We start from the raw sequence: 23,154 nt of genomic DNA, 5'->3' as shown, positions 1-23,154 counted from the left end.
TTAGATTACATTTGCCAGTTTTCTAACCTCTTATCTAACCTGTGTTACATGTTTTAGATTAACCTGCTGTTGCTCCCAATAAAGCCAGGGAAGGATCTCCCAGTCCCTGAAAAACTGACCATTGACATAAAGTTTGTCTACAGCCACTGTAGCTCTTCAGTGAAATATTTCTTCCTGATTGGGAATCAAACACGCCTCCGATCGAGGATCCCCTTTGGGAACAGGTCATTAACACTGAAGTTCGTTCACAGCAGCTCTCTGCCCCGACTTCTGACCTGCTCTTTTAGCATATAGTGCTCGAATTTTGCTACAATTGGCCGAGGTTGGTTGTGATGGGGCTTCTTACCTCCGAGCCAGTAAACATGGTGGAAAGTGATGTTTTTTCCCTCGTCACTTGGGAGTTACAGCTGATGTCGGAGAAATCCACGGACCGTGTGCTCGTTATCCTCCTCTGCCTGTTCTAGGATGCCGGAGAAGACAAGGTTGTCCCGCATACCCCGAGGCTGTATATCCAGGATGGTCTCTTTCATTTTTTTATTTTTATATGAACCAAGATGGCGCCAACGATGGCAGCCTTGGAGCTTCGCTCTCTCTTTTTTTGTGTGTTTTTATGTTTTTCGAGCCACAGTACTTTGGTCTCAGGCCACAATTCTGTGGCCTCATTCAGCAGAGAGGAACTTCTCAACATCAGAGAATCCTCTCTCGGGATTTTTTCACCATCATTCATTAATCCGAGCTTCACCGAACTCCTGACGAGCAGAGCCGCAGCCCCCTACGGGATACTGCGCTGGAAGCGTCGGAGGGGAAAGCGTGCTGGCGCGCTGGTAAAGCTCCGCCCAAGAGGACTTCGTACACCACTGCCTTCAATCCATCTGGCAAATGTCCGCTCTCTAAGTAACAAGATGGACGAGCTGCTGCTTCTCACCACTAAAAACACGGACCTCCGCGGATCAGCAGTTCTCCGCTTTACCGAGACATGGCTGAGTGAAAACATCCCGGACCGAGCACTGCTGATGCCGGACTTCCAGCTGTTCAGAGCGGATCGCAGCGCGGAGCTATCGGGGAAGAAGCGAGGAGGCGGAATCTGCTTTTATATAAATGAAGGTTGGTGCAGAGACGTAAATGTGCTGGGGAAAACATGCAGTCCTGATCTGGAGTCATTTCCCATAAACTGTAAACTGCTTTATTCACTGAGAGAGAGTTTTCCTCTTTTATAATAATTGGCTCATATTTTCCACCACATGGCTGCACTTCTGCCGCTGAAAAACATCTCGCTGAGCTGATTACAGACGTGGAGAAAAAATACACGGACTCTTTCATCATAATACTGGGAGATTTTAACAGTGCAAACCTCTCCAATGAACTCCCCAAATACAGGCAGCATATTAAAGTGTCCCACCAGAGACAAAAACACACTGGACCACTGTTGCACAACTATAAAGGATTCATATCATGCTGTTACCAGGGCTGCTCTGGGACCTTTGGACCATTGTCTTATCCACCTCATCCCAACCTACAGGCAGAAATGAAGAGCTTCCAAACCCGCGGTTTATACTGTTAAGAAGTGGACTGAGGGATCAAAGCAGACGCTACAGGCATGCTTTGAATGCACAGACTGGACTGTTTTTGAAACTTCAGCCACTGACTTAAACCAACTAACAGATGTGGTGACATCATACATCAGTTTCTGTGAGGACATGTGTGTGCAGACCAAGACCTTCTGCACCTTTGGGAATAACAAGCCATGGTTTACTCCACACCTCAGAAATCTGTGCAGGGAAAAGGAAGAAGCTCACAGCAGTGGAGATTGGGCGCAGTACAGGCAGGCCAGGAACAGACTAACAAAGGAGATCAAAGCAGCAAAGAGAAGTTACAGTGGGAAGCTTAAGAACAGCCTTTTTACTGGTGATGCTTCAGCTGTATGGACTGGTCTGAGAAACCTGACTGCCTATAGGAGCCCCCCCACCCATCCTGAACAGAATCCTCGCCTGGCCAACCATCTGAATGGCTTCTACTACAGACATGACAGGAAGCTGTTCACACCTCAAACCATCTCCTCCACATCCCATTCAGGAACAAATTCGACTCGTAAAACATCCAACCCCCTACCTTCAGATCCTCTGCCTGCACTAAAGATCTCTGAGGAAGATGTAAACAGGCTCTTTCAGCGCATGAAAACAAAGAAAGCTGGAGGACCTGATAACGTCCCCCATCATGCCTGAAAGCCTGTGCACATCAACTCGCCCCGATTTTCATCCGAATCTTCAACAAGTCACTGGAGACGTGTGAGGTCCCCTCCTGCTTCAAACAATCCACCATCATCCCAGTGCCCAAGAAACCCACCATCCTAGGATTAAATGACTATAGGCCTGTAGCCCTGACGTCTGTGATCATGAAATCCTTTGAGCGGCTGGTGTTGAGGCACCTGAAAGACATCACAGGCCCCCTGCTGGACCCCCTGCAGTTTGCTTACCGAGCAAACAGGTCGGCAGATGATGCTGTTAACTTAGGTCTACACTTAATTCTGCAACACCTCGGCCGTCCAGGGACGTACGCCAGGATCCTGTTTGTAGACTTGAGCTCAGCCTCAACACCATCATACCAGACATCCTCCACCAGAAGCTCACCCCGCTCAACGTCCCAGCCTCCACTTGTCAGTGGATCAACAGCTTCCTGACAGACCGACAGCAGCAGGTGAGACTGGGGAGCATCTTCTCCCACAGCAGATCAATAAGTACTGGTGCCCCCCAGGGGTGTGTTCTATCCCCACTCCTCTTCTCCCTGTACACAAATGACTGCACCTCATCGGACTCGTACGCGAAACTCCTGAAGTTTGCAGACGACACCACTGTCATTGGCCTGACCCAGGACGGTGATGAGTCTGCATACAGACAGGAGGTGGATCGGCTGGTACACTGGTGTTGTCAGAACTACCTGGAACTCAACCCACTCAAGACTGTGGAAATGGTGGTGGACTTTCGGAGAACACCATCCTCATACATCCCCCTCACCATCCTCAACAACACCGTATCGGCTGTGGACCACTTCAGGTTCCTAGGAACCACTATCTTTGAGGACCTGAGATGGTCCTCTCACATAGACACTGTTCGGAAGAAGGCCCAGCAGAGACTGTACTTCCTGAGGCAACTCAAGAAGTCCAACCTTCCACAGGAGCTGCTGGTCATCTTCTACACTGCCATCATTCAGTCTGTCCTGTCTTCATCCATCTCAGTGTGGTTTGGTTCATCCACCAAACAGGACAGATCCAGACAGCAACGAATAATCAGGTCTGCAGAGAGAATCATCAGGGCTGACCTTCCCTCCATCCAGGACCTATACAGGTCTAGGGTCAGGAAAAGAGCTGCTAAAATCTCTGCAGACCCCACACACCCTGCACAAAAACTGTTCAGAGTTTTACTCAGGCCGTCACTACAGAGCACTGTTTACTAAAACCAGCTGCCACAGTGACAGTTTCTTCTCCCAGGCTGTTTCTCTGATGAACATTTAAGAGTACCAAACAACCTCATACTGAAGTCGCATTTCCACCTTGTATAGGTGTATATTGTATATATGTATTTAAGGACATAAAGATATATGCAGAATATATCTTATTACGCAAAAAAACCCCAAAAAAAACAGAGAGCAAAGTGTACTGGAGTTAAATTCCTTGTTTGTTGTATGTACGAACTTGGCAATAAAGCCGATTCTGATTCTGATTTTCTCCAGACAGCTGCGTCATTCCATTGGTAAGTGTTTTCACGCTATCCCTCAGCATTTGGTTCTCAGCTGTGAGCAAACCTCCCTCCATTGTTCCTGGCTAAACTCCAGAGACTCCCTCAGAGCTTAAAATTCCCTGTGGAGAACTTCCACCAAGGCGAGACGAGAATCCAAACTGGTTAGCTTCTTGTCGATAGAGTCCAGGACATCAGCATAGCTTTTCTCTGGAGAGATAGTGTAGGTGCTGGCCGAGCACTCTGAATGGGGGTGTTTTGATGTTGGTGTGGCCATGGGTGGAGATTTTTGTGGCTTGCCCGTTACAATGTTATCAAAACATTCATCCACGTAGCTCTCCAGACTGTCCGAGGTTTCCATTGTCCAGTTTGTTTTATTGGGAAAATATGAGACGGGTTAGTATTTCACACGTGTATGTGTTCGGCTTGAATTTATTGGCTTGTTTTTCTGTCGTGTTTGTTTACCAGTATACCGCTATATAACTTACGCACAACTCTCGCGAGATCTCAGCCGCTCATCACCCTCAGCTGCTCTACTCCCTCCGGGGAGGGGCCTTGGTGATACTCGGGGACGGCATCTCGTGGCTACATGCGAGGCTTTTGGGCAGCCTGTGCTGGCGGACATAGGTTACTGGCCTGGTGGCTGGGCTGCTCCTGGGCGGGTGCATCAGTGGGCGTAAGGGCCTCCTAAACTGGCGGGTAGGTACCATCTCACTACCGGTACTCTCTCCTGTAAGGAGTGTACTTTGCTGGCAGGGCGGAGGAACTGTGGGAGGGGGTGGGGCGGAGTCAACCTGGGTGTCTAATGTCTTATGTGTTTTGGGAGTTGTTCGAATGTTGGGGTGGATGTACTGGTCCTTCTCAAAATATTAGCATATTGTGATAAAGTTCATTATTTTCAATAATGTCATGATGAAAATTTAACATTCATATATTTTAGATTCATTGCACACTAACTGAAATATTTCAGGTCTTTTATTGTCTTAATACGGATGATTTTGGCATACAGCTCATGAAAACCCAAAATTCCTATCTCACAAAATTAGCATATCATTAAAAGGGTCTCTAAACGAGCTATGAACCTAATCATCTGAATCAATGAGTTAACTCTAAACACCTGCAAAAGATTCCTGAGGTCTTTAAAACTCCCAGCCTGGTTCATCACTCAAAACCTCAATCATGGGTAAGACTGCCGACCTGACTGCTGTCCAGAAGGCCACTATTGACACCCTCAAGCAAGAGGGTAAGACACAGAAAGACATTTCTGAACGAATAGGCTGTTCCCAGAGTGCTGTATCAAGGCACCTCAGTGGGAAGTCTGTGAGAAGGAAAAAGTGTGGCAGAAAACGTTGCACAACGAGAAGAGGTGACCGGACCCTGAGGAAGATTGTGGAGAAGGGCCGATTCCAGACCTTGGGGGACCTGCGGAAGCAGTGGACTGAGTCTGGAGTAGAAACATCCAGAGCCACCGTGCACAGGCGTGTGCAGGAAATGGGCTACAGGTGCCGCATTCCCCAGACCTGGGCTACAGAGAAGCAGCACTGGACTGTTGCTCAGTGGTCCAAAGTACTTTTTTCGGATGAAAGCAAATTCTGCATGTCATTCGGAAATCAAGGTGCCACAGTCTGGAGGAAGACTGGGGAGAAGGAAATGCCAAAATGCCAGAAGTCCAGTGTCAAGTACCCACAGTCAGTGATGGTCTGGGGTGCCGTGTCAGCTGCTGGTGTTGGTCCACTGTGTTTTATCAAGGGCAGGGTCAATGCAGCTAGCTATCAGGAGATTTTGGAGCACTTCATGCTTCCATCTGCTGAAAAGCTTTATGGAGATGAAGATTTCATTTTTCAGCACGACCTGGCAACTGCTCACAGTGCCAAAACCACTGGTAAATGGTTTACTGACCTTGGTATCACTGTGCTCAATTGGCCTGCCAACTCTCCTGACCTGAACCCCATAGAGAATCTGTGGGATATTGTGAAGAGAACGTTGAGAGACTCAAGACCCAACACTCTGGATGAGCTAAAGGCCGCTATCGAAGCATCCTGGGCCTCCATAAGACCTCAGCAGTGCCACAGGCTGATTGCCTCCATGCCACGCCGCATTGAAGCAGTCATTTCTGCCAAAGGATTCCCGACCAAGTATTGAGTGCATAACTGTACATGATTATTTGAAGGTTGACGTTTTTTGTATTAAAAACACTTTTCTTTTATTGGTCGGATGAAATATGCTAATTTTGTGAGATAGGAATTTTGGGTTTTCATGAGCTGTATGCCAAAATCATCCGTATTAAGACAATAAAAGACCTGAAATATTTTAGTTAGTGTGCAATGAATCTAAAATATATGAATGTTAAATTTTCATCATTACATTATGGAAAATAATGAACTTTATCACAATATGCTAATATTTTGAGAAGGACCTGTAGGTATTCTTCTGGGGTAGATGTGGATGGTTGGCCTTGGGTGGGGATGGGCATCGTTTGGACCTGGTTGGTTCCAGTTCGGGTTCTGGTTCCTTGTCTAGGTTCTGGTTCCTGACGCCGGTCCCGGTTCTGTCTGCGGGAGGGGGGTCGAAGAGGTCTGCATGGTTTGGTCGGGCGGGCTAGCTGGGATTGATCTCGGGGTGGACTGGTCTTGGCTTCATGGTGGGTTTTGGTTTTGGCTCTGTGGCTCTCTGCCTTTTGTGGGCTTTGGCGTTTAACAAAAAAAAAGGTATGGTGATGTCTGACATCTTAAGTATTGACTGCAGGATATAAGGACCTGCTCATCCATATCAAGTCCAGTACCATAGCTGTCTCCAGCCGGAACAGATTTTGACAAAATTTCCCAATTTCAACAAATAAACTACAAAAACTTAGAAGAAATCGTACAGCAACTAAGCTCTTCTTTCTGCTGTCTCGATTTTTTACCCACAGCTTTCCTTAAGAAAGCTTTGCCTATCATTACGTCTGATTTAACTCAAATTATAAACACATCCGTTTTTTCAGGTGTTTTCCCCCAGGCCCTAAGAACAGCAATTATCAAACCTCTATTGAAAAAGAGCAACTTGGACAAGCTGCTACTACAGAACTACAGGCCTATATCAAACCTCCCTTTTATTAGTAAGATTATTGAAAAAGCTGTGTTTCACCAGTTTAACAACTTCCTAACAACAACCAGCCGGTTCGATCTCTTCCAGTCCGGCTTCGGTGCTCACCACAGTACTCCCAGTACACCAGAGACTCCCCTTGTCAAAGTGTTCAATGACATCAGTATAAAAGCATACTGTGGAAGAACCGCATTGCTGATATTATTGGACCTTAGTGCAGCATTCCACACTGTTGATTACTCCATTTTATTAGAGCGCCTGGAAAACTGGGTCGGCCTTTCTGGTACAGCACTCAACTAGTTTAAATCCTACTTGAAGGACAGGGACTTTTTTGTGTCCGTAGGTAACTTTACATCAGAGACTACAAAAATCACATGTGGCATTCCCCAAGGGTCCATCTTAGGGCCCCTCCTATTCAGTATCTACATACGTCCCTTCATTCAGATTATAATAAACAACAACATAAGTTATCATAACCATGCAGACGACACACAGCTATACATTACGATGTCACCAGGTGACTATGAACCCATCCAAGCTGTTGGTAAATGCATAGGAGAAGTCAGTGCATGGATGGGCCAAAATGTTCTTCAGCTGAATCTAATACAAAACCTAAGTAATAATTTTTTTTCAACCAAAGGAAGATTGTTTAAAAGTTAGCACACAGCTTCAGTTAATACAGCTAGAAACCACTATTAAGGCTCAAAATCTGGGTGTAGTGATGGACTCAGACCTGAACCTTCAGAGGCACATAAAGACAGTAACCAGGTTGGCCTTCTATCACCTAAAGAACATCTCCAGAATTAAAGGACTAATGTCTCAGCAGGACCTTGAAAAACTAATTCATGCGTTCATATTTAGTAGAATTGATTACTGCAATGGTGTCTTCACAGATCTGCCTAAAAAGTTGATCAGACAGCTGCAGTTGATCCAGAACGCTGCTGCCCGCATCCTCACTAAAACTACGACAGTGGAGCACATCACCACAGTTTTAAAGTCCTTACACTGGCTCCCCGTATTTCAGACTTTAAAATACTTCTGTTAGTCTATAAATCACTGAATGGCTTAGCACCAAAATACATTACAGACTTGTTGTCAGTGGATCAACCACCCAGACCTCTCAGGTCTTCTGGCTCAAATATTCTCTGCATAACCAAAACCTGAACCAAACATGGAGAAGCAGCTTTTAGTTCTTATGCTCTACTAATCTGGAATAAACTCCCAGAAAACTGTAAAAGCGCTGAAACCCTAAGTTGCTTTAAATCAACATTAAAAACATATTTGTTTAGAGTGGCTTTTGAATGTGCCATCTAAACATTATTAGTTACGTTTTCAGTCCAACTTTTCTGTCATTTTCTTACCAATCATTTATCATTTTAATTATTCATTTTTATTCTCTTTAATTATTTGTGTTCATTAATTATTTAATTACCTTCATGCCACTGTAATGTTCTTTTCCTATTATATCTCTTTTTCTTTTTTTCATGTGCAGCACTATGAATTTTCCTGCTACTGAAATGTGCTATATAAATAACCTTGAACACAATTACATACATTGTCAAAAGGGATGGATGGATATTTGTTTGATACATTGTAATCGTTCTTTTACTCAGAGTTTTCATGCTATGTCATGACTGCATTGTTGTGTCTAACACTAATCTACTGTTACTTGCATTTATGGATTAAATAACGCAGCTCACCAGAGATAACAAGGCTTAACATTACTGTCAGAAATTTTAAACAGGCTGATAAACTACTTGCTGTGAAATTATTGCATCGGTAATGTGATTATGAATGACATGTTGTTAAAAGCTTTAGTAATTAATTTATTAGGCTCAGGTTGTTAATCAGCATCGTGATGATTCACAGTATCCACATCTGATACATGCATTTACGTCAAACCAGTCCACTAAAACTTAATCACAATCTCCTTTATAAAGCAAGGTGCCTCAGATGGAGTTACTGTTGTACTGTTGCATTGTGGCTCATGAAATATGGAAAACTCCTTTGGACTGCCAAGAGGACCAATGTTTCTTACAAGCTGCTGGAGGTTGCACCAAAGGTCAAGGAGAGAAGCTAGCTGTTTGATCCTGTGCATGTTTGAATGTCAGTGAGTAGGCAAGTCTCTGTATGTAAGTTACAGCAAGATGTTACAAAGACCATGCATACATTGAGCCCTTCATCATTAGACCTGGTCTTGTTTTGCTATTGAAGAACATGTTTGAACTTTAACTGTGCAAACAATTATAGCCACGTCTAATTGTCCTATGTATTCTTTCTCACAGGACCTGGAGTTTGTTGTAATATTGCAGAGCCCAAACCTTATTTTTTATTTTTGGTTGCAAAAAAGAGTTATATACTGACAGCATGACTCACTAAAGATGGATCAAAAGAAAAATTATTAATTTCTTAGGTCCTGTATATGGTCCTTACACTAGATGATGATGTCCATCTCCTATTTAAAGGGCAAATTACATATTTTAGAACTTTCTACACATGGTGTCAAACTATACTAAGATTTCAGCAAATGCATTTCTAAAAAAAACCTTGTTCAAACAAAAATACATTGGCTTCTCTGACCTGATTAACATTATTGGATTGGAGTTCCAGTCATTGCCTTTTTAACTAAACGTCTGATAAAAATTGTTAGGGTATTGTTTGAGACTTTGTGTGAGCCCTTCACCTCAGTGGCCATTGCAGCAACAATATGCTAGTTTTGTAAATCAAAATCTTTTTTTGTGTCTGTATTACACATTGTGGAAATTAATTTGTTTAACTAATAAATCAGGGAGTTTCAATGCCTCAAAGAGGCAATTAGTGTTGGAGAAGCTCTGACTCAGTCATAGGCACCATTATCTAGCACAACTTTCACAACAAAATGCTGTAATCACTTGCTGCCTAATACATTCCACCTTTCAACAGGGGCCATAATGAAGAGATAATCAATGTTATTCACTTCACCTGTCAGTGGTTACAATGTTATGGCTGATAGGTGTATATAGATGCCAGATTAAAATCTTAGCTGGGAAAAAAGTTCCAGTGTTTTTTTCAGGCTGCTGGTTTTAAGTAGAGCTTCAAAATGCAATTGGAAGAAACAAGAATGAGACAAAACAAATAAAGTAGGAAAAAACTGAAACCTGCATTTAAACTTAAAAACGTTTAAGATCATTTAAGTGTCAAAAAAAGACAGAAATCCAGCCGTCCAGTGTTTGATTCTTGACTTTTGACCTTTGCTGCATATCTTCTCTCCCTTTTCTCTCTGCCCTATCTATATACTGGGAAATAAAGGCCACTAGTACCACAAAATAAAAATAAAAAAGACGTTTGTGAGTAGCTCCCCTGCTAGTTTAGACCTGCTTCATGTTGATCTTATGAATCTGGGTTTTCCCCAGCAGTCCTAGTAGGCTTGATTGAATGTTCATTTTCTAAATCTTACCATTTATTTCCAAGGGTTTTTACTGTGATTTAGATCAGGGTAACATGCATGATGATCCAAAAGAGGGGTGTTCTCTTTGTCAGATAGGTGTTGTAAAATGCAGTGTTGTCCTGTTGTAAGATCTACTCATCACACAATTGAAGCCCTTTAGTCAAAAGAGATGCCCACAGCAAAATTTCCACATAGCAAGCCATGGTTTCACACAGCTTTATAACCTGAAGCTGTATTGTTTGCTGAAGCATCGAGATGACCCTCAGCGAAAGGCTGGAGCTTAGGCATTGAAAAGACCCTAGCTGACCTTCAGCGGAAGAAGCTGAAGCTGAGGCATCCAGCTGACCCTCGGAGGCAGAGGCCGAAGTGTCCTTATGTCGCCGTCTGCGGCATCGAGAAGAGGCAGAGACGGGCTGTGCTGCAGCGATCTGAAGACCTGATGCTGGCTGTGCTGCAGCGCTCTGGAGACTTGATGAGGATGATAATGGTGTTGCTGGTGAGGCCTGAAGTGTATTTGGCGGAGCCAGAATTGTAAATGGTGATGAGTGAGACGACAGTGGTGCCAGAGCTGCAGGAAAAAATGTTTTCTGGGGAGACTGAGCAGTGAATTCAGCGGATGGAAGCTCCCTAGGAAGAGCAGATTCAGTAATTTCTTGCTGAAGGCCCCTGGAGGGCACCAAAAGATCAGGGGAGAGTGGTGGAGCATCTTGGGTTTGGACATGCTCGGCTGCGGACAAGGAGGACTCGGCAGGGTCTGCTGCGGATGAGGAGAGACCGGCGGCGGTGGCTGGCATGGCGAGCTCTCAAGCTGCTGCAGGCATGGAAGGCTAGTGATGGCAATGCCTATGGCGCAATGAAGAGACGACAGCAGGCCGGCAGGAAACCTTAGCCGGTTTAGCAACGGCATGTGCTGAGGCAGGTACTGGGGCAGGGTACGCCGAGGCAGGAGATGGCGGAGGAGTTGAGGAGCAGTTCTGACCCGCCCTGTACCCTGACCACACCAGCACCAGCCTTCAACCCCCAAAAGTTTTTTCCATCACCTCCAGCAACAAAGGAGAAGGCAGGGTCTTGCCTCCCTCCCCATACAAGGTTCTGGCGTTCTTCGCCTGCTGCTGGATCCATTGGATTAATTTCCCACTGCTGTCTGCTTGGTCTTGATGACTGGTTCCTTCTGTCATATAATGCTGGTTTGGGGTTGTGCCAAGGTGCAGAGCAGAGCTAGTGAGCCACATGGTGAGTAGAACTGTTGTTTAATAATAATAACCAACAAGTGGCTTACAAAAAGGACAGGACACAGAACATGGGCAGGGAAGATTTGCAGGGTGGTATTAAGAAGGAACCAGTGGAGAACAATGAAACCAGAGAGTATAAATACTGAGGGCAATGGAGAATGGACCAATGAACTGAGGGAACTAAATGGAAGAGAATAAGAATTGATGGTAAGATGATAAGATTGATCTTATGTGCATCCTTGTGGTATTTTTTCCTGTGCTGGTTCGATGTCATCTCGGCCCTCAAACTTACAGCAGGAAATGGTTGCCCCTATATACATGTCACACTCAAAAACAAGAAAATTGTCTAAACATGTCACAATACACAATATACAGACTCAAGTTTACACTCAATCAAGACATTCATGCTGTGCGGTAATGTGTGTACACCCTACTCGGACTTCCCGCAGTCTCACTTACCTTTCACATTCCTTATCACAGGACCAGAGGTTACTCTTGCCTCCCGGTATCCTCTGATGCTATTCTGAGGTTTGGAAGTTGCTTTTACTGTAGCTTCTGCAGCTACACATTACTCCCATCTCTCTTATCTTTGCAGAAGGATTCAAGTCCCTTCAGGACATCCATACAGGCAGACAGAACTGAGCTCAACACAAACCAAACCAACCCACTCTCTCTGTGCACAAAAGCCACAACACACTTTGCATCTTCTTTTCAAGTCTGTAAATCCCTTTAACCCTTATCATGCGACTGACAGTAAGATAAGGGTTGTTTTTTTATTTTTGTGTTGCTCACTGAAGCCAGTGGAAACCCCTGGCTGGATGGTTCTCTAATCAAGTGTGCTAAATTGGATCAGACTTCAAAAATTGAAGGAAGAATCCCTGCAAAAAAAGAAATACAGTAAGGATATAGCTGTATTTACATTGTTTATTTCACTGGACTGCAAATATTTCTTCTTGAGTAGATAGTAAATTTACAAACCAGATTTGTGTATATTCACTAAATCAAAACAAAATGTATCTGCAGTTCTATAAATCTATCCTATTGTTGTACGGCATTAATGGTCATGAGCATGAACATGGTGCTTTTTACATTAAAGGTATTGTGATATTTAAATGAATACAAATAGAATGATAGAGCACCATCATCAGAAGGATGATATTTTTATCTTCCAGGTGATTTTATTTTATTTCCTGCTGCCCTAGTTTTACTAAAAAATGTGAAACTGCAGTGTTTTTGCAACCTCTGAATATGAAACTCTGCACACAATAAACAGGAGAAGCTTGTAACACTTAACCATGAGAACAGAAATTTGAATATCTATTTAACACATTATATGCTAGACAGTTGAGCTGTAGAACTTTAATACAGTATAGCAGTAGGTATGGGCAATTATTCTACCATTTAGTGTTACTGTGAATTTTCCTTATTGTCAAACACAGTGTGATGTTTGTGATCCTCAAAAACTAAAAGTATTGTAAGAAATGTAGACTAGTCAACAATCCATAAGTTGTTCCATTTTGATTATTTTGCGTTGTTTTTTGTAAGTGCAGTATTTGTATATTGGGCTTTGACTGCAGGAACGTATAGCTCCAGCCATACATACTTTTGATCATCAGTTTTATTGTTATTGTAATAATTCCTACAGAATCTTGTGACAAATGTTTATGCTGGGTACACAGAAATAACAACAGTATTGTTTAAAATTCTGTCAGAAAAAAACTCACCTCCTATTGTAATGTCAGCCATATACAAGTACATTTAAACTGCTATGTTTGTGTAATTAAGGTGTCACTTTGCCCTTTTGCAGATTGGTGTCCCATTATGTTTCCATTTGTTGTCATTTTTTTTTTTTGTCTCGAAATACTTCCATTGTTTGCATCATTGCATCTCCAGTTTATTTGGAATTTAAAGTGTACAGCAAAGGAGGGACTTCTTCTGCTGCCATACCTGCTGTATGAAGGTATTAGTTTTTTCAACAGCAACAAGTATTGTTTATTGAGTGGTATAAACAGGATTCTTTCTGCATGAAGTGCCTCAAGTTGTCCAAACAGCCTGTCATTTTGCAGCAGCCAGTCCCTCCTGAATAGAATATCCTTTAATGGTCCCACAGTGAGCTTTGCTTACTGTTAGTTCATCTCATAAAAAACAGCTTTATTGTCATTAGGGATACACCTATATGAAAATGTGGGCTGATACCAATATACAATAATGATATTGCTGTTATGGCCGATAATAAACGATATATTAATGATATATTTATTTACTTACCCCTTTCAAAAAGTAAAAAAAAACACGTAGCTGACATTGCTTCTCTGCTTCAGGTAAACACCCCACAATACTGCAGTGCATCACTATCACTGTCACATGACCATTAAAATAGCACATAGCAAACCCCCTCCCCTCCCCCTTCTGAAACACATACAGAACAACAAGATAGGAACAAATATTGGTTATTAATATTGTCCCAATTTTACTTATGGTGCTGGTATTGGTGTTAATGCCGATATGTCGGGCATCACTAATTGATGTCATTACAATGCTTAATTAAATGCATTCATACATAACACCTTTAATGTTAAATAATCAATAGCATCATAATTAAGTCATTCAACATTCATAAGGGTCTTTTTTAAACTAATAACCTTCATTTCTTGCCAAAAACAAGTATGAATAGTATGTTTAAAATGTTTAAACCTCATGTAATCATGCATTAGCAGCTACTAGGCGTAATAGTCCAGTAGAACTGATGGCTGTTATCTGAGATGTATGCATAAAAGGCAACACAATGGAGACCGAATATCTTCCTTCATTACTATAAAGTGTATCACCCAAATTACCAGCTACAAATAAACATAATCAGAAACAAGTACAATGAGGCCTATCGATGGAAATGAAACACATATTAATGGGGTTTCACATTGTAATAACTAGGCTGAGGACTTCGGAAGAAGGGATCTGCATAAGAAAGTAAGGGGAGCATACAAAACGTAGCAGTTCAACATCCATTAGAGTCTGAAGAGGTAGACTGTTAAAATTGAGTAAATATCTGCAGGGTTATAGGAGTGTGAGAAGCTGTAGTGGAGACTATAGGTTTGGTGCCAGGTGGATAAAAGTAAATAAGCATGTCTATGTTTAGAGGGGAAGTTGGTGGAGACAGTTCAGTCCGTTTTAACTGGGACAGAGCAGAGTATAAAGAATATACTCTAGTCTAGATGAAAGAGTCCTATCAGTGAATTTGACATTAACTGCTTTTTACAAATATCACACTGAAATAGCATAGAAAATCCTTTTTATCCCCTCTCTAATGTAGTGTCATCACTGAATATATAGTCTGCTAATTGTGCAATATCTTGTATCAATCAGTATGAAAGCTTTATGAGGTCACGCTCAAGTGCCAAGGTGCTGTGGTTTGTTGTTTGCCCGCCTCCCTGGCCCCGTTTTGTTTGTGTACCATCATTAGTCATCATCGCTCCGTTCAAACGGAGCTCTGAGCGGCCCGCTCCCTCAGCGAGACAAACTGCGCAGAACCAAGAGAAATCCTGTCTGGCTCAGTGGCGATGCAGAGTGATGTCATCTACATAAGCACACACACCCAGTCACACATGGTTAATGTGAAGTCACAAGGTGCCGCCGGATATCTCGTCCAGCAAAAACTTGTGTGTATGTGCGTGTGGGCAAACATGTGCAGCCAAATCATACATACATAGGTTTCATGTTGATTTGTTTTTACTCGCTTCACCTTTTTCTCCGTCATTATTAAATAAAATGAAATGAACCATTCATGAACATTTGGGAGTGACAGAGGCAGGGGGCGAATAGAACATGAAGCGCACCTGTGCATTTAGCTGGCAGCACATTGCGGAACAGCGGTGTGCTTCCTTTACTCTTATGGAATTACATTAAGCAGCACTGTAGCCGAGCTTTCTGGTCCATCCTGCCGTGACACACAGCATCCCCTCACTTTTGTCAGCAGGCGCCTTATCGGATGTGGCATGCTGTCTGCGGAGGCTCTCCCATTTACACAGTCCGCTGCGCGCTGCCTCGTACACCGCACACGTGCATTGAAGCACACCTGACACACTAAAAGTACCGTGTCACTGCAAGCAAATAAAGCTTGATAAATTGCTCTTTGGAGAGGTAAGGGGATTATATGGTCTGTGTGGCATAGCAGCTACTTGTGGTTTTGGATGAATGGTCCTGCCTGTTTGGTCTGGACAAGCACTAGAAAAGTAAGCTAGGTCAATTTGGAGACTTATTTTGAATGACTTTTACCTGATTAGCTGCATGTACCATGGGCACAAAATAGGGATGTAAAGATTTGAAAATTATGTATAAAAATTATTATGTGCAAAATTATCAGAGTTACGGTAACACAGCTTTGATAAAATGTGTTAGAAATTAGATGGGTAATATGGATCTTCACTGTGGAAATGATAAAATGATGATAAAAACTATTAAACAAATTCCTCAATGCAATACGCTACTTTAGTACACTACTAACCTTAAGAAGTTCAGCTACCACTAAACAGCATACACACGTAGACAAAATTGTTGGTACCCCTCGGTTAATGAAAGAAAAATCCACAATGGTCACTGAAATACCTTGAATCTGACAAAGGTAATAATGAATAGAAATTCTATCAAAATGAACAAATGAAAGTCAGACGTTGCTTTTCAAACATGATTCAACAGAATTATTAAAAAAATTAACTCATGAAACAGGCCTGGACAAAAATGATGATACCCTTAACTTAATATTTTGTTGCACAACCTTTTGAGGCAATCACTGCAATCAAACGATTCCTATAACTGTCAATGAGACTTCTGCACCTCTCAGCAGGTATTCTGACCCACTCCTCATGAGCAAACAGCTCCAGTTGTCTCAGGTTTGAAGGGAGCCTTTTCTAGACGGCATGTTTCAGCTCCTTCCAAAGATGCTCAATAGGATTTAGGTCAGGGGTCATCGAAGGCCACTTCAGAATAGTCCAATGTTTTCCTCTTAGCCATTCTTGGGTGTTTTTAGCTGTGTGTTTTAGGTCATTATGCTGTTACGAGACCCATGACCTGCGACTGAGACCAAGCTTTCTGACACTGGGCAGCACATTTCTCTCTAGAATCCCTTGATAATCTTGATATTTCATTATAACCTGCACAGATTCAAGACACCCTGTACCAGATGCAGCAAAGCAGCCCCAGAACATAACAGAACCTCCTCCATGTTTCACAGTAGGGACAATGTTCTCCTCTTCGTATGCTTCATTTCTCCGTCTGCAAACAAAGAGCTGATGTGCGTTGCCAAACAGTTTAATTTTCGTCTCATCTGTCCGTAGGACATTCGCCCAGAAGCTTTGTGGCTTGTCAACATGTAGTTTGGCAAATTCCAGTCTGGCTTTTTTATGATTTGTTTTCAACCATGGTCTCCTTGGTCGTCTCCCATTAAGTCCACTTTGCCTCAAACAACGTTGGATGATGCGATCTGACACTGATGTTCCTTGAGTTCACCTTTAACCTCTTTAGAAGATTTTTTGGGTTCATTTGTTACTGTTCGTATTATCGTCTCTTTGTTTTGTCATCAATTTTCCTCCTGCAGCCACATCCAGGGAGGTTGACTACAGTCCCGTGGATCTTAAATTTCTGAATAATATGTGCAACTGTAGTCATGAACATGAAGCTGCTTGGAGATGATCTTATAACCTTTACCTTTAACATGCTTGTCTATAATTTTCTTTCTAATCTCCTGAGAGAACTCTTTCCTTGGCTTCCTCTGGTCCATGTTGAGTGTGGTACCATGTCACCAAGCAGCACATTGACTACCTGTAGCCATATATATAGGCCCACTGACTGATTATAAGAATTTAGACGCCTGTGATGCTAATTAATGGACACACCTTGATATAACACGTCCCTTTGGTCACATTATTTTCAGGGGTATCATCATTTTTGTCCAGGTCTGTTTCATGAGTTTATTTTCTTTAATAATTCTGTTGAAGCATGTTTGAAAAGCAACGTCTGACTTTCATTTGTTCATTTTCATGGAATGTTTATTCATTATTACCATTGTGGGTTTTTCTTTCATTAACCGAGGGGTACCAACAATTTTGTCCATGTGTGTACATCAATAATTTTCAATCATATCTTCATAATGAGAGTTGTTAGATTTGCTCTGTTTTCAGTTTACCATGATCCAATCATAACAATAAATGATACAATAATTAACCCTCCTTAATTAAAAATATGCCAAAACTGATATGACATGATGAAGTAATTGCACTAAGCATGCAGAAAATTAGTGTTCCTACAGCATGAATTTTATTACCAACATCATTATGATGATAAGTATTATTTGTAATAGAATTATCTGTTTTTATGTCTACAATTGAATCTTGAGAGTGAGATCTTGTTCCTTAGTGTTATTATCTGTATAAATAAATTGAAAAGTCTGAAATCCATACATAAAACAATGGAATACCTTCTAGATTTGCAACATTTGCCTTTACATTTGTTAAGACTGAGATATTCAGTAAAATTAACACATGCTTGAATCAAGAGGCTTTTGTGCAGAAGATGTTGCTTCCACTACTGGAATTATAAGGAATCCAACAAGTGCTGAGAATTAAAATGAGCAAATTTATGTTTGCTCTCGTATTGTATTGCAAAATTGCCACATTTTGACAAACTGTTTAGTTGATACAGTAGATAAATAGATAAATCGATCTGTATATAATGTATCAAGAGTTTATAAAATGTGCTTCCAAGTAATGATTTTGTATGTCATTTAATTAAAACTTGAATTCATTACATATTAAAATCAGAACTATTTCAGTATTTGTTTAGTTATTTTATATTTGCTGTTCCACAGTTCAACATAAAATAATTTAAGCTCTCATTATGGCTCATCAGACAGACCCTAATATTGGATTGGTTAACCTGCACAGAAGGTCCACTGCAGACCAATCACCTCTGTCTATAACAGTGTTAGCCCAGCCGACTGACCTGGTTGGTTAAGACTGACGGATACAATAAATTAAACTTTTGGCATCAAAACAAGATTTTGAAATAATTAAAAGCTATTATATATATGCTTTAAACATGTAACGAATTTGAAATTTAATCAATGAGTTCCACATTTATTTTGTATGTGTATTATATTATTTATTGAAATATTGATAGAGTTTTTTATTTTATAAGGTCTTTCCACTTTTTTGTAAAAAGGTTTAATGCTTGCGTCTTTATTACGTCTTTATTAAACCCAGGAAAAATATATTTTTCAGAGATTTTACAAGCATTGGTTAAAATAAGAAACAAATTTGACAGCTGCCCTTTACTAAATGATGTCATGGACGCATTGCACTCAGTTGTGTTTTTACAAGAAGGAAGCATACTGCCAGTGTTTTACTAAGCTTTAAAATGTGTCATTTAAAACTCATAATGCAGTATGCATAGCAAAAGCTGTTACTGTGAACTATTATAGACAAACCAAAACACTAAAGCCAGCAAGTATCTGGCTAAAAGTTTACTTAGCATAAGCTGATAGCCAGCAGGAGGCAGGGGAGTATGTGTGTTATTTCCCTTTGCATGTAGCCAGGACAAAAATTTGCTCAAAATACCCTTTTTCCAGATTTATAGGGTCTATATTAAAGCCAGGTTCCTATGTGGCCTTTTTCCTGCTTTATGTCCACTGGGTTCTGCTCGCATCTGTGAAGCTTCTGAGATACTGCAATTGATAGATATGAAAAGAAAAACAGAGCACCATCATGGAATAAAGATAATTTAATAGAAATTTCATATTAAACATTAATACTAACTTTAGGAAAATTTTACCATGTTCATCATTAAAACCTATATTTGTTTCATTCCTAACAGAAAAAAATTGCAATGTTGTAGCTTGGTAATATTTTCATACCAGAGGGGGAGCTAAGACACCTGATACACTCCCAATATGCTCAGACCTTAGCTCAAGCCACTACTTGCTTAATCCACCTAAATATCTGTCCAGGTGGTACAGCTCCATTATGAATAATGTGCACACCTGCTTTTAGAAGAGGAGCGCACTGAATTAAAAATATCTCTGCTTCCTCGGCATCAGTTCTTTTTTTCCACCATGCATCAGCAAATGTATGAAGGTAAAGTCAAAATGCTAAAGTACTCCCAGAGTGCAGCACTTATAAATCATTTGTACAAACTCATCATAGATGAAGGACCATGTAAAATATTTAGCAACTGTCTTAAGTTTTAAGTATTCCCAAGGTTGTGTCTAAAGGTAAGTACAGCTAAATATGGCTTAACATATTCTAGGTTTCTAAGATGATGTTGCTCTCCTTACATGTTTATTGTAATGTTTAAAATGTTAATGCACATTGTCATTACATGGAGTTGCTACGATCAATGATCAACATGCTAAACAAGCTCCTATTGTTTTCCAAATCAGCTGAACATATCCTGGAAAATGTGACTCAAAATCAAGATGGTTGGAAATAATGGTCCTGCAGTCTACCAGTTAAAATGCATGTCACCTTCAGGTGGAAGTTGGGAAGGAAATTACAAAGGTGACAAAAGCAGACAAACTTAAATGTGACTTTAAAGTCTACGCAAGTAAAGTAAATGTGAGTCCAAAAAGAAAAATGTAAAATGTAAACTGTAATTCAAAAAAGCAAAGCAGCAACAGAGGAAATAGACTGGATCCAACAGAAACAAGCTTGTATTAGCAGATGGGATGGCATGGCATGGCACAGATTATATGTTCTGAATACGTATTACACTATTTGGGGAACGCGGAACGGGTGCAAATAGTGAGGCCAGACAACAGAAAAAGGCTGAAGACAGACAGAGAAGGTATGACAAACTACAAAAACTAGCAAGCAACATGCAATCTACATTTTGAAAGTAATCAAAAATACAATTCAAGAAATGCTTTAATGAAAGACTAAATAAAGGGAAATGATGCTATATTTACTCTACTGCTTTTCTCCCTCAGGTTTGTAAAGGTTGAATGGGGCCAATGTTTTTGTAATATTATCCATTATTAGTGGGGCATTACAGTATTTCTCAGACATGTATATGGTTTTGTTCTTTTCCAAACTGTGGCAAGATACACTCCAAATAGAAATAATTACTACTATAAACTGTTCATTGCAGATCATGCTGGTATTTCTGTGAATACATTTTTTAATTGAATTTTTAAAATGGGTTTTTATTTTATATTTGTTTCCGAAGTTATTTAATGCGTTTTGAGGCTCCAAAAAATTGAGTCACCAAGATACCTCACATTAGCTGTACAGCGATTGTGTAAAACATGGCAGCAGTGAATGGAAGCAGCTGAAAGTCTCAATTTTCCACACATTGAAGTTTGTGTTTTGATTGGGACTGTTCTATGTAGCTGTCAAAACATGATTCTGAGCATACCATGTGTCACACCACTATGGTCTGTCTACAGGTGGTCACTTTAAGCTAGTGCTACATGTAAATGTGGTGGTTGGAATGGACAATGAAATACTGCTATATATTTGCTTGTTTATTTGGCTTTGACAGAAAAAAAACTAGTTGTTGCTGCAGCTGATTATTGTGGGGAAACATACAGCAGCATGAGCTCAGAGAGGTTTACTAATTGTGGACCATGGAAATCAGCAGATGTTATTTCCTCACAGAGGACCTGAGAAACTTTATGCTAACAAATAACACACTCTATAGTCTTAAAGGTCTGGGTACTGACTTTGCTAGAGCTAACTGTTGTTGCCGTAGCGTGAACTGTATTATGTATCCGTCCCTCTGTTTTAAGTTGTTCCCTTAAAGCCAAGACTGCAATTGTTTCATAATCCTGGGATGAAAAGCGTTTCGCCCAGATAGACTATTTTACTGACTAATCATGATCTTCCTCCCTTACCAATTAACTTTCATTAAGCTCACCTACTGCATTAATGTACACCAGAATCTTCAGAAAAAGTAACAGTGCTCACTTGATCCTTTTCTGCTAATAAGCTGCCACACATCCATAACGTTGATACACCCTGCTGAAAAAAATGGCTCAGAAAAGCATTTAGTGCTGGCTCTTTCAGTAATAAATGAAAACATGGCCTGCATTTCTGCTAGGCGATGAGCATTTAAAGCCTGTGTTTTGGGAGCCTTATGATCTACAGTTCAGATCTTTCAGTTGCAGCCTCACTTCTCATGTGTTATCTTTTTCCTCTATTTCGCAGGTATGATTTGGACTGCAAGAGTGACAACCTCTCTAAACACGTGAGTGTCTCCTTCACTGGTTCAAAAATCAGTCAAGAATTCATTTTAACACAATAGGACCATATTTACCTGTTGCTGTACAATGCCAGCATGATTTGAAACTAAATGTTTTGTTAAAAGGATCACAGCAACTTTTCCAGACTGAAGGCATTTAGATGAATTTTACACCATAGTTCCAACACAATTTTGAATATATTTTCACATCTCTAAATAGGCAAAAAACATACTTGCAGACGGTATGCAAATACAATGGGCATGGTGCAAGGGGTCTGCACCTTGCTGATTAACAGGTGGGGCGGCCTAAGTTGAGACGGGATTACAGTGCATGTTCCATTTAATTTAATTTAATTTAATTTAAAAATATTTTATTAAACCCAAAGGGAAAATAAATGTAGCTCATATTATGCAGGTTTCTTCAAAGTGCCGTTGTAGATGCTGATGGCTGTGGGCAGGAAGGATCTCCTGTAGCGGTCAGTTTTACAGCAGATTTGAAGGAGCCTCTGACTGAAGACACTGTTGTTGTAGGACAGTTTCTTGAAGAGGATCCTCAGGGTTCTCCATAATGTTCTTCATTTTATGAAGAATCCTTTGCACAATGATTTCCAGAGGTTCCAGAGGAGTCTTCAGAACCGAGCCAGCCTTCTTTATCAGCTTGTTGAGCTTTTTTAAGTCCCTGGCTCCAGTATTGGGAACAGTAGTTTAAAAAAGTAACTAGTTATAGTTACTAATTACTTCTTCCAAAGTTACTGAGTTATTAACTCAGTTACTGTACTATCAAATAACTAGTTACTAGGCAAAGTAACTATTCAGTTACTTTTTAGAATCTAAAATAATGTTACAAGTTGCTGACCAGAACAATCTAGCCTATTCTTTTTATACGGTGTAGGAATGCCCGAGACCGTGCTGCCCGCATTTGGTAGCCACAAGTGTTGTGGAAGGGTGAGATGATGTGAGTAGCTTCATAAGGGTGGAGTTGCTGGTCACGGACGTGGATAATTTCTTTGTTCCCGGACATAACTTGGAAATCACATGCACATTTTTGCCTTTAACTTCAGCAATGTTGCTTTCAAACTCTGTCTTTGAATTTACAAGACTCCGCTACATTGTCATGTTTGTCTTTGCTGTTGGTTTACTCTGTGTGGTGAAAACCCACCTACATGATGCCTTCTCAGCCAATCAGCGTCACATATGCCGCTGTTTGTCCGTGCCCCCCTCCCCCCCTCCCCCACCTCCTGCTTTTTCCTTGAAGAGATTTGAAAAACACTCACTGCAGCTGCAGGAGAAGGCATATCTCTCCACAGCAGCAGACTGTGCTCTTATTAAACCCTGCTTATTGAGTTGTAGTAACGCGTCGCGTTATATTGTAGACATCATAACGGCATTACGGATATGAGAAAAATAATTAGTTAGATTACTCCGTTACCAAAAAAGTAACGCAGTTACTAAC

The 23,154-nt window shown here is 41.1% G+C and overlaps 1 protein-coding gene across 1 annotated transcript in view; it reads left to right on the top strand.

The window, feature by feature from the left end:
• The window catches only part of LOC124877428 (copine-8-like), a 153,617-nt gene that overhangs the window by 46,579 nt on the left and 83,884 nt on the right, over positions 1-23,154 (top strand). Inside the window, exon 5 of the mRNA XM_047380607.1 lies at positions 21,668-21,707. Within this exon, the coding sequence (XP_047236563.1) occupies positions 21,668-21,707 (40 nt within the window). The remainder of the gene's footprint in view (positions 1-21,667; positions 21,708-23,154) is intronic.

The sequence above is a fragment of the Girardinichthys multiradiatus genome, chromosome 2, assembly GCF_021462225.1.
Source record: "Girardinichthys multiradiatus isolate DD_20200921_A chromosome 2, DD_fGirMul_XY1, whole genome shotgun sequence".
Taxonomy (NCBI): Eukaryota; Metazoa; Chordata; class Actinopteri; order Cyprinodontiformes; family Goodeidae; genus Girardinichthys; species Girardinichthys multiradiatus.
The sequence above is the reverse complement of the archived record's forward strand: the minus strand, read 5'-3'. Positions and strand labels throughout refer to the sequence as shown.